We start from the raw sequence: 12,765 nt of genomic DNA, 5'->3' as shown, positions 1-12,765 counted from the left end.
TAAACATAAATAGAATATTATCAATAGAAAGTGGCTTCCAGTCACATCCTGGAAGCTTTTTGAGGAGGTAGGGAGGCCTGTGGAGTGGGTCGCGAGCCTGGCGTGGCCCTAACCTGAGTAGTTGTGGTACCATGACCATGACTCCAGCTTCTGTGGATTTTGGTATCAGTGGGGTGGTGGTGCAGTCCTGGAACAGATCCCCCATGGATACTGGTGATCCACTGAATACCTGGATGGTACTTGCAGTATCCACATGCATTGTCATCCGTGGCAAACTGTAGGTTGCTTTATTTTTGAATTAAAATGCAGGGCAATCTGTCAAGAGCATACAATAGTATATTTCGTTGTATGCTGGTCCTATGTTTATATCATCTAGACCAGAGGTGTCAGACTTGTTTCATACAGAGGGCCAAAGTTAGCATTCATGGTGCCTGCTGAGGACCGGAAGTGACATTGTTAAGCAAAAAAGTGACATCATTAAGCAGCACTTTGTTTTCTCATAGAAACTCATTAGTTGCAAATGACAAAAGAGAAAATGTGCAAATCTTGTTCATATTTTCAGGATATGAGAGAGCCCAATTATCACAATGGGAGAACCCAGTTATAATGGGAACCAGATAAATTACATCTGGGGACCACATTCGGCACTTGGGCCTTATGTTTGACACCCTTGACCTAGCCTATGGTTTTCTAGTACAATCTTACACATTATCAACAAGATTAGAATAGTTTTCAGAGAGAAATTTGTGGTCTGAAATTAGATTAGTTTTGAATTAATGTCAAGGCGGCTGAATATATTTAACTTAAATCAGCCATGCACACAAGTCCACAAAACTTCCTGTTCTGCAAAAGATGGTGTTGCCGTTCACCCACCTGTGCTACTCATGGTATATCAATACTCTTGTGTGTGGGCAGAGAGGAGGGCCAACTCCTCCAATTTACAAAAGCTTTTGTAACTTCCCTAACTGATCGCCTAAGGGCAACTTTTAAGCACATGCTATCAGATGGAGTAATTGTGTACAAGTCTGATACATCTAGCTGAGCATGCTCATGGAGGACTTCTATACCAAATGTGTGCCCTCTTTTATCAATGCCTCTTTTTTCTTTTTCCTTTAGTTTAGGGATTCTGAAAGTGCAGATGTGCTGTTAATACTGTATCTGCATTTCCATTAGTTGGAAGAAGCTGTTTGGATAGAAATTCTAGAATGACCCAGATTGAACTGTAAACTTGAACACTTAAAGATGCTCTTGTTTCTTTTAGCTATCCTGGCATTACCTATTCTTTGTGGTAGTTCTCTGTCTTATGTCATTACTATTAGATTGGCACATTGTATGTTCTCACTGAGAAAATGCCTCAAGATTGACAGCATGAAAAAGTCTTGAACTATTGGAAACTGAAGGAACTGTAACTGTGGATTTGTCTCCTAAATTCTAACTGAGATCTCCAATTTATTAAGCAGCTAACAGTGGTGTCAGTCGCCTCGCAGCCTCCAAGCTCCCCACAGAAAACAGTTGGTGTTCCTCTAAATGTAGCCTTGGGACAGCAGATTCTCACAGTGCAACATTCAACACCCTCTTCCCCAGGAAAGGCTGTTGCAAACAACACAACTGCTCAGGTATGTGCTAACCTGACTCTTCTCTTAAGTCTCTAGGCAAATGAGCACTGGTTTTATTACAGCTTGCAGATAGCATCTGACTGAGAAGTAATGATAAATATATGTAGTGCATTTCAAATAGGTCCCAATCTGTGCTTTAATTCCAAACTTGACAAAGAATAGTACTGACCGTCATTAGAAATAATGATTTGTTATATCAACACCACATAAATAATTGTATAACTGTTTAACAGGCTGTGAAATCTGCAGTGCAGACCCTTACTATGGGGGGAGTGAGTACATCCCAGTTTAAGACCATAATTCCCTTGGCAACAGCACCCAATGTTCAACAGATTCAGGTACCTGGAAGCAAGTTTCATTATGTCCGGCTGGTAACTGCCACAACAGCCAACAGCTCAGCACAGCCAGCCACTCAAAATCCCAGCACCAGCACAGCACCCCTTCAGCAAGGTTAGTCCTTAATTGAATGTTTTTATAGAAATTTGCATATGTTTAAGAGAAATACAAATAGTAACCCATTTCTGCCCAGCCCACAGGTATACATTTGATCCTTGTTGTGTATATGCAACATTGGGCAGAAATGGCTTAACAGGAACAGAAGATTAGGGAAACACTGATTATTGTTAGCATAGTTTCATGCAGACTAAATGCCAGCTCCTGAGTTAGAAAAGAGTATGTATTTCTTGATAGTTCCTTGACTAATGGTTTAGCTATGAGCATTTGTTGATGCTTTTCTAGTTGTATGGCCAACACCTTTTTTCAGTGAGAGCGCACTGTATGGCTCGTTCCAAACCTCATTGTATGTTACTTCTTCGTGCCTTTTAATTAAAAGCTTGAAACTAGGAACATGGTCTGTTTTACCACCTTCTTAACTTCATTGAGTACTTTCAAAATCTGCAGATGGTGCTTTAGAAGTTCAGTCTTGAATTGTGCTATTTTGCTGTAACTTCCATAAGGTTTGGATAGATAGGAAACAACAAAGATTGATGTTTGCTCTTTACTCAAAATTCTGTGAAACTGCTTGTTCAGTTTAAACCAGAAAGTTGCATGTTATGTGTCTTCTTTAACAGCTAAGCCAATGGTAATGAATGCAACCCCAGTGCGGATGTCTGTCCCAATTGTTCCAGCAGCACAGACTGTCAAACAAGTGAGTTCTGAGTGTGCCTTCTGTTCTCTTTTTCATTTAGTCTAGTATCAAAATAATTGTAATAGGAATTCCTGGTATTTCACAGATGCTTTAGTTTATCTGGAATCTCTGTAGATATTTACATAGTAACTTTCTTCAGAAGAGCAAGATCTTGTCTGCAGTTAAGATACCATTACAATTTCCTTTCTTACAGGTGGCACCAAAACCTGTGAACACAACTTCGCAGATAGTCACCACAAGCCAGCCGCAGCAAAGACTTATTATGCCTGCCACACCACTGCCACAGATCCAACCAAATCTCACCAATCTTCCTCCGGGTACTGTACTTGCCCCAGCCCCTGGCGCTGGTAACGTGGGATATGCAGTTCTCCCAGCTCAATATGTCACACAGGTATGGTGTTAGTGTGGAGATGAAATTAACCATTGTAATTTGTGAAGGGAGTGAAATGCATAAAGTTAATACTCTTGGTAGAGAGTGGGAAGTAGGCTTGTTCACTCCATAGTTTGAGGAATATGGATTCATATACCCAGGCATATCTTTCTGCTTGCATAACTTTGTTACCAGTTTAGCAAACATGAAGTGCTTTGGATGGAAGAAGAATGTCCTGGTTTCAGAATCCTATGACTGTAAACATTTTGTTAGAGCATTTGTTAGAGCTGATACCTTACACACAAGTCTCCCCCCCCCCATTAAAGTTAGTTTCACTATTATACAGCAGAGGTATAATAGTAGAGACTATTATGGGGGGCTCAAAAAGCTCCTTCGTGATTTCCATGAGATTTTCCTGCAATTGCAGAATCCCAATACAGCCTTACTCCTGGAATACTATAACTGCAAATATTGGCAACAAAAGCATTGAATCAATGTTACATGAGGTATCCCTCTTTTAGCAGACAAAAAGTGGTGGATGGTAGTATAATTTTTTAAAGCACGCAACTGCCCTTCTTGCAGCACACTTGTATTCCCACAAAATTTAGAAAACTCTGGCCTAATCCCTGAAGAAACCTGTGGATACTGAAACAGTATAGGCAAGAGGCTGCGTGTTCTTGGGAAGGTATGTATACCTGGGTTAGATTTAAAGTGGCTTACACCTTTTCATCCTTTGATTGTGTCTGTGTAGACACCTATGTGAACTCTGAATGGAATCCAAGCTATTATAAGTAGTTTTTTCTGGAAAAACAATGACACTATGACCAGAAAAAAGAACTTGCAGAGCTGCAACTTGACTAACTTCATGGAGTAGGTTACCAGGTGGAACTTTGTTTGGTGTGCTCAAGCAGCAGGTATATCTCCTGCATAAAAAGAAATAGGGAGGAAATCAACTAGTTATAGAAAAGAAGGGCCCTTCAGTATATGTCCCTAAAATAAGCACAAGTAGAGACAGAGAAAGAACCATCAGTAACCAGCTCCACTGCTGAGTAAAAATTGCTGCAAAATTTTGTTTCTTAATACCTGTGCAAGGATCTTGTTCCAGCCAGCTTGAAAGGATACTATGAAATCAAATTTAATTCCATCTGCTTCCAAATCAAAACTGAAAATGGAAAGTGGGATCTGCCTGCTGGAAGATCATGAGCAAAAGAAACACAGACTTTTCTCTGGTGTGTAAGGTTCAAGTGTGTTCTAAAAAGTAGATGAGAGAGAAGATTATGGACTACATAAAAATAACTCAAATAATCAGTTTCAAAAGAGAGTGCAGGGAGGATTCTACTGTGATATAGAGACAGGGTGACTCAAGATTCTCAACCTGAAAACCAAGGTGATACCATTGAAAGGGAAGTAGCTTGCATTAAAACTGGAAAAGCAGACAAACTGGATAAATTTGCTGTGTTAATTTGTTGTAAAAAAGGTACTGGGGAAAATGATGTTAGCAGCCTAACATAAGCCCAAGGGATGGAAAGGAAAACAAATATTTCCACAAATTTGGTAATAGTCTTCCGCTCCCACCCTCACACTTTTACAGGTTTTACAGGTTCAGCTCTGGTGGCATTACCCACATATTCTGGATCAAAGTGAGAGGCTCAGAATAGGTAGCTAAGGGCACAATCCTAACCCCTTATGCCAGTGCTTTCCAGCACTGGCATAGCGGTGCCAAAGGGGCATGTGCTGCATCCTGCAGTTGGATGTCACTCACAGAGGCCTCCTTAAAGTAAGTGAATGTTTGTTCCCTTACCTTGGAGTTGCATTGCCCTTATGTCATTGCTGGAAAGCACTGACATAAGGGGTTAGGATTGCGTCCTAAGGGTTTGTACCTTAAGTTTAGTTGTTTGTTACTAACTTATTCATCATGACTAATAAAAATTACAAGCTATAGTGATGTATTTTTAATTGGACTATTGTTATCCTTTGATATCTTGCTTTATCACAGATAAATACCAGGATTCCCCATAGCTGTGGTTCCCAAACTTTTTGATTGGTGGCTCCCTTGACCTGCTGGGCCATTGAATGTATCTCTCCATTAGGGCTACAATCCTATACATTGTATAGAGTGGTGGGTTTTTTGTGAGGACTCCACTGCTCCCCTGTTTGGTTTCCCTGGCTCCCTGGGGAGCTACAGCTCACAGGTTGGGGACCACAACCCTTCAGTGAAATTGGTCCTGGCCTGTGGAAATATCATATCAGTTTTTAAGACAACTCAATCCAGGTAGCATAGCTATGACAAAATTCTACGTGGTTGATAAATAAGAAAACACCTTGCGTGCTTGTGGAATAATTGTGAGGCATTTCCATTTTTATACTAGAAAAACAAGTACTTGTCTAGTTCCAGTGCCCTCTTCAACAAACTATAGTAAAAGGTGTGTGGACTTCCTTTGTCTCCAGAAGATTATGTATGTACAATAAAATTCCAATTATGCAGCATTGTTAGGACCTGTGTGGTATTGAACCTTAAGGAAGGTACCTGCCTTAATGCGTACATTTAGTCATAGGATTGAAACAGCAGCAGAAAACACAACCATTGTCAGTGTCATACAAAGCCAGTGGCAAACTGATCCAGTCATGTCTGTGGTTCAACTGCTTCCACTTCTGCCTTGTGACTCATTTTTTGTGGAAGTTCAATCACTTCCATGTTCATTTTGATGCTGGATCTATCAGGATTGCCATAGTACTATCAGAATGTCACTGTATTGAATATAAGGATCACTTTAATGTAATCCAGGACAACATTTTTAAAGATGACAAAAGCCATCTGAGCTAAAAATACTAGTGAACAATTCATTTGGCTTCTAAACACAAAATGAGAAGTATGTTATTAACTTTGCCATTTGTGAATTGTTAATCTGCAAAAAGTATATGATGTACTAATGTCTTGTTTTGTTTTTTTAGCTACAGCAGTCCTCATATGTATCCATAGCAAGCAACACCAGTCTTAGTGGTACGTCTAGTATCCAGACCCAAGCTCGACTACCATTCAATGGGTGTGTATTATGTAGATAAAATGCTTTGCAACAAGTTTCCAGATAGAAATGGAAGGGCTTGAAAGACTATAGGGCAGTGGTATTCAAACTGGGGTGTTGCGACGCCCCAGCCTGTAGGTCCTGGCCTCTGCCCCCTTAAGGGGCAGGGGCAACCAGGAGAGGGGGGCTGCAGGGGCTTGGGTGCAGTTGCCCAAGTCTCCTGCAGCCTCCCGGGGGTGCGGGGAGCCCTGTGCAGCCTTCGGCAGGGCTCCCCAGGTCAGGAAAAGTGAAAGCGGAGCGATTGCGCCCTCCTCCGCAAAACCGGAAGTGGAGCACGACTGCTCTGCTTTCCCTTCTGACGGGGCTGCAGGGACTGGGGTGCACCCTCCAGTCCCTGCAGCAGCCGTCCCTGTGTGCAGGGAGCTCTGCGCGAGCACCTGCAGGGCTGCCCAGGTCAGGGAAAGGGAGAGTGGGGTGATCGCGCTCCGCTTCCGCTTTTGCGGAGGCAGAGTGGATCGCTCCACTCTCCCTTTCCTTGACCTGGGGCGCCCTGCAGGTGCTCGTGCACGGCTCCCTGCACACAGGGACGGCTGCTGCAGGGACTGGTGAGTGCATCCCAGTCCCTGCAGCCCCCTGAGCGACGCGATCCTGGGGACCGCGTCGCTGCCTTCCCCCTGCTCCTGCTGTCTCCCCCCCGCCCCGCAAAGACTTACTGTGGGTTTCAAACCAACGGAGAGTTTGAAAACTGCAGCTATAGGGAATTCTTATTTTGGAGTTCAACAACCAGGGAAGTAACTACTATGATCTTAATACTGTTTAAGGGCAAAAAAGAATTGCCTTCCACAGTTAGCTCCAGTGACACTGGAGGATTTTTGGTCTGACTTTGAGTGTATGACATATATGTTGAAGGAAAGGAGGCAATCCCAGAGCAGTGACCCATGTAGAAATACAACAGGAAGCCAGCCCCTAATACATTTCTGCATGGAGAGTGAATGAGTAATCAAATGTACACATACAGGTGAGGCCAGTGAGAAGGAGGTATGATTTGGAGCAGTGAGTAATGCAGAGAAGTAGCAAGTACTTGGGGCTTACAGGTGACTTGGATTATTTATTTCTTGTGGCAAGCTAAAGTGCCTTGACAAGATAGGTCAGGAGCTGCTGCTCTATGCCATTTGTGCTGGAGGCCCCTGTCTGACATTGCTGTGTATCGCTTGTTGGCACTGCAATGGGTAGGCAGACCTGCGAAAGACTAAGACTGAGAAGGTGGGCGGTTGATGCATCTCAAATGGACAATATTAATTAGTGTAAATTGCTACCTTGAAGAAGGAAGTGGAAGTCATCATTTAAAATCGTTTGTTTTCCAGAATAATTCCTTCTGAATCTGCAAATCGTCCCAGAAAGCCATGCAATTGTACAAAATCACTGTGTCTGAAGCTGTAAGTATAGTCTGTATGTGTTTTCTCTCTCAAATGTTAAAATCCCTGATTTTCCATAGGCAACAAAACGTCTGCATTAGAACAAAGCCCATGTTTGAAGGAAGAGCAGACAGTTGCAGAGATTTCAGTTTTAATGCTGCTAGTGCATGTCAAAAATACATTGCACTGTGTGGTGGTATCTTCATGCATTTTCATTTTAGATCTCTGCACTAATGCCATGTGCAGGATAGTATCAAGCTACTTGATGATATGATGCATATTTTGAGAAGCACCGATACTTCTATTAAAATTCTGTTGCTGGCCAGTACATCATAGCTGACTGAGTAAGACGTGCATGAAAAAGATTTCTTTCTGTCAGCCACAGATTATCCCCAGTTCCAATCTATGGCTAAAGAAAAGAACTGCTTGACTGTGTGGCTCGGCTCTGAAGGAAATCAATTTCCCTATTGTGTCAGGGAAGTGTTGGAAGCTCTTCTTCCTCTTGATAGCCATAGACATCGCATAGTTCTGGATTGGGAATTGTTGTGCTGTGGGAAGAGGTTTCAACACCTTTGCTTAATAAGATGCATTTTTATACTGGTGAGAGTTCCTGTTAAAGCCTCTTGGGAGACTTTAACTGCCTCTGTCATGAACCTAACTGGATGAGCTGAGATGGCCCCTACAATTCATTTTATATGTGCATTTTGTGTTTAAGCACCATCTATGATTTTCCCTTTTCAGGTATTGTGACTGCTTTGCTAATGGTGAATTCTGCAACAACTGCAACTGTACAAATTGCTACAACAACCTTGAACATGAAAATGATAGACAAAAAGCGATCAAGGTGAAATGTTCTTTAAAAAACAAAAACTCCCTACTTTAGAGGGGATGAATCATACACAGTCCTATTTTGCTAACCTGATTAGCACAGGAGTCTATCCCTTTTTACTTTATCATTTTCTTTGGGGAGAGGGGGAAGCATCTTAATGACTGTTGTCTTGTCTGGACTGGATGAAAGTGTTTGGCAGCACCACTTCTAGAAGACAAAGTTTGAGTCTGAATCTCCAGCCCTTGATCTTTTTGCATGTTATAGTGATAAGGCTTCTTTGCATCTGCCTTTCTAGGCCTGCCTTGACAGAAACCCTGAAGCTTTCAAGCCCAAAATCGGGAAGGGAAAAGAAGGTGAGTCGGACAGGCGGCACAGCAAGGGTTGCAACTGCAAGCGGTCTGGATGTCTCAAAAACTACTGTGAATGCTATGAGGTAAGACTCAAAAGAGTTTGCACCTCACTCTTCTTGGAGTCTGTCTTTCTCTTTGCCCTTGCAGCAGCTCCACAGCAGTCTCAAATTAAAAGGATAAAACCAAACCTGCACTATTTTTAGGTTCTTCATGTCTAATGTTCTAAAAGGGGTGTCCAAAGTTTTTGGCAGGAGGGCCACATTGTCTCTCTGACACTGTGTCGGGGGCCGGGGAAAAAAAGAATTAATTTACATTTAAAATTTGAATAAATTTACATAAGTTTACATAAATGAATATATTAAAGATGAACTTGTATGAACGAATGAAGGTCTTGCAATAGCTAAAGCCTTGCACGAAGCATGGCTGGCCTTTCCTTTGCTGTTGCTACTGCATCACTGATGTGAAACAGCAGGCAGTGAAGGGAGCCCACATCTCACAGCTCACGTGAGAGGTCAAACAGTCACCCACATGCTGAGAGCTGATATGTCAGGTAGTTTGGGCTCCAACAAATCTCCGGAGGGCCAGAGGTTCATTGGAGACTGGGGGCTCCCTGAGGGCCGCATTGAGAGGCTTCGAGGACCCCAATTGGCCCCAGGGCCGGGGTTTGGGCACCCCTGTTCTAAAAGATCTCTGGCCCTGTCCCCTAATTACAAAGTTCTCCACCCATTGAAAGTCTGCTCAAATAGAAAAATATTTTTGATGCCTCTGGAAAAGGCCAGGCTCTGATTTTGGTAGAACTCAATGGGAATGATTTCTTATTTAGTCTCGCCTGTGTATTGGACACCAAGAGAGTGAGCTCCGTGCAAGATTCTTCTTCTGAGAATTGCTGGCTGGCAACATTTCCAGTATTCCCAAAATAATTCTGACAAATGTCACCTTGTTGCAGATACCTGAGAAAAGAGCAAAATGATATCCCCACCTAGAAATGTTCTTAGATGAATGCCTGAATATTTTAGGCTATCAGAAGCTATCACTTAGTGATTCTGGGGAAACCATGGTATGTGACTGCATTTGGGGAAATGTTACAGACCTATACTTGTAACAAGCTACTATGTAAAAATTTTTTAACAATGATAGTAAATGGGACTTAGTCCTGGGTAAGTGTGGGTAGGATTGCAGCCTAGGATTGTTAAAAATTTTCCTGCCTGCTGTTGTCACTTCTTGTCATGACATCACTTCCGGTGGGTCTTGACAGATTCTCATTCTAAAAAGTGCTAAATGTTTGAGAACCACTGAGCTAGACAATCCCTAGCTTAAGCTACTAACATTGCTCAAGGAATCCCCAGGCCTTACACTCTTAGGTGAGCAACTGGGTGCTCTTCTCTGAGCTCCCCAAAAGTGGGTGGCTCAGCTGACTGCAAAAGAACAACCAATGCTTCCTGTAGGCTGGGAAACATTTAGCTTTCTTTGATGTCATTGTTATCTGACTGGAGAAGTGGAACCCACCTGGTCACTACCTTGACCTAGATAAGGCAGATTTGGCTGCCCAGTTGCTAAGGGCATGCCAATCCTGAAGAAGGGAGATTTGTAATTCCAGATGGGAAAATAAGATAAATCCACATCCAACAAATGTTTGGGGAATAATGGAGTTTCCAAATAAAGGATGAATGCTGTTCGCAAAGGATGACTCAGTAGCTTTTCAGGCTGCTGAACCTGCACTGGAGCTTCTGGGAGTCAAATGTCAAAGAACAGAAAATAGGCATAAAACAAAAAATCCAAGGCATTCATCACAATAGTTCTTGTCAAAAGTATTAAATGTGCAGTGCAAACCTAGAAGAATGTAGTTATACCCATTGCCATGGGACAAGGCACAAGTGCCTACAGAACAGAGCTACCTGCAGTGAATTTGGGTGTTTGCATTCATATGTCTTCATCAGTAGTCCTGTAGAGACTGAATTTGATCCTATATGGAGAGATAGTGGAGGGGTTGTGAAAATCTACAACATTTGAACTAAGCTATAACATCCTTTGTGAGCACACTCCTGTGCTTGTTTACACAGAAGTAAGTTCCACTATGATCAGTAGGGCTCACTCCCAGAAAAGTGCATCTGGGATTACAGTCTTAATCTGTCAGAAGGAAACTGACTACAGTGTTGCACCACCATAAATTGTCAAGTCATGTTTTCCTATTCTGGTCAGTGTTGCACTGAAGGCATTTGCTGAAAGGCAGGCAGTTATTCTCAACACTTTACTGAACACTTAATTTGGTGGAACATTATTTCTTTTGCTTTTGTTTATCTCTGAACTCTGCAGGCAAAGATCATGTGCTCTTCAATTTGCAAATGTATTGGCTGCAAGAACTTTGAAGAAAGTCCAGAGCGAAAGACACTAATGCACTTGGCAGATGCTGCTGAAGTGCGAGTCCAGCAACAAACAGCTGCAAAGACGAAGTTGTCCTCGCAGATTTCAGACCTGCTGACCAGGCCGGCACCAGTGCTGACCAGTGGAGGCGGGAGGTATGTTCAGTGTGTGTGTGTGTGTGTGTGTGTGTTTGACATCCAAAGAAACGGGATTAAGTGCTGGTCAAAGAATAAAGGAGACATGAATAATATCTAAGGAGATGATCGCCTATCCCTGCTCCACTTGATAGGCTTTTATCCTCCCATCTTGCATCTGCTTTCCACCCCCGAATTACTGTATATGCTCACCTATAGGTCAAAAATTTATGCCTAAAAATGGAGCCTGAGATCCAGGATCGAACTTATACCAGGGTCAATGCAGTGACTGAAGCAGGATCCTCTGGGGGTTTCTGGGAAGCTTATGGAGCCTCAGCAGCTGTCTGGTGAAGTGGGGGGGCATGGAAATGGGCTGAGAAGCAGGAAGCAGGTGGAGGAAAAGGAGAATTTTTACCAGTAATTATGGTTTTCAGAGGCAGCCTCTTCTCCATACAGGAAGAGAAGTGAAGGCGCTTCTGGGAACTGTAGTCTGTATGGGCTGCTGCTATGGAATGCAGCACATACTCCCACAAAGCCTCCCCACAATTCCCAGAAGCCTCTTAGTCTCCGTTCCAGTTTGGAGAAGAAGGGAAATGCCTCCTTCTTTTGCTGCAGCCTCTGAACATTCCTGGCAAGTCATTTGCAAAGAATTTCACACACACACCCCAGTTTAGGGGTCTGGTTTTTAAGACCCCAGGATGTGATCCTCATTTCCATCTGAAACAAGGTCCCAGACTGCAGTGCACCATTGCTTAAGAATAATGCCCATGGAAAGCACTGAGTTTGCTTCTGAGTAAAGAGGGTTGCAACTGTGCACAGCTTAGTCCTTGTTGCTTGTCTCCATGCTGTGAACTGAACTGCACACCCCCAATTGCATGTTTTATGTTGCATGTTATATGTAGAGCCTCTGGCTTAACACACCAGGCACCTTAAAGAAGGATTTGACTAAGGTTCTGCTGGTATGTTGTTTACAGGCACTTATTCTGACAGTGTTTACACAAATGTTGTGAAGACCAGAATTTTAAAAGTTAATGAACATAAATGCATCTTATGATCTTTTATTGTATTTTTAATAAATTAGAAACTGTTTTTAGGTAACAATTACTGGAAGGTTATTTTTCAAGATCTGGCATCAGGTAAAATCAGACAAAATTATAGTCAGACCCCCCTAAGTTCAACCCCTGACTTATCCGAGTGTCATAGAAAATTCCATGATTTGGGGCTCAAAACCTGCCCTTGACTTCTGTGTGAGATCGACTTATAGGCGAGTGTCTGCGGTGCCTGTCTGTTGTCTCTCCTCATACACCACCCATCACCTCTGCAACTTGAACCCTCTTAGTTTCCTCCATCCCTACTGCCACTCCTAGTCAAAGATACAGAACTCTGTGCAAGAGACTAGTGTCAACCTGTGCAGGTCTTTGCTTTCCTGTTCCAGGTTTTAAAGGGCAATAACCCTTGACTCTAGAGAGGGAGCTGTTGAAACTATTTGGATAGAGATTTCATAGAGGTAGGACAAGTAC

General features: G+C 42.7%; 1 protein-coding gene across 2 annotated transcripts in view; it reads left to right on the top strand.

The window, feature by feature from the left end:
• Nucleotides 1-12,765, top strand: part of LIN54 (lin-54 DREAM MuvB core complex component) — a 40,173-nt gene that overhangs the window by 24,218 nt on the left and 3,190 nt on the right. The window contains exons 6-14 of one of the 2 annotated variants that reach the window (XM_066632019.1): nt 1,461-1,616; nt 1,850-2,066; nt 2,687-2,763; nt 2,957-3,154; nt 6,086-6,177; nt 7,521-7,592; nt 8,313-8,415; nt 8,696-8,833; nt 11,064-11,266. In XM_066632019.1, the coding sequence (XP_066488116.1) occupies nt 1,461-1,616; nt 1,850-2,066; nt 2,687-2,763; nt 2,957-3,154; nt 6,086-6,177; nt 7,521-7,592; nt 8,313-8,415; nt 8,696-8,833; nt 11,064-11,266 (1,256 nt within the window). Of the gene's footprint in view, nt 1-1,457; nt 1,617-1,849; nt 2,067-2,686; nt 2,764-2,956; nt 3,155-6,085; nt 6,178-7,520; nt 7,593-8,312; nt 8,416-8,695; nt 8,834-11,063; nt 11,267-12,765 lie in introns of both variants that reach the window. The other variant, XM_066632018.1, reaches the window with a different exon arrangement.

This window comes from Tiliqua scincoides, chromosome 6 (genome assembly GCF_035046505.1).
Source record: "Tiliqua scincoides isolate rTilSci1 chromosome 6, rTilSci1.hap2, whole genome shotgun sequence".
In the NCBI taxonomy this organism is placed as follows: domain Eukaryota; kingdom Metazoa; phylum Chordata; class Lepidosauria; order Squamata; family Scincidae; genus Tiliqua; species Tiliqua scincoides.
The sequence above is the reverse complement of the archived record's forward strand: the minus strand, read 5'-3'. Positions and strand labels throughout refer to the sequence as shown.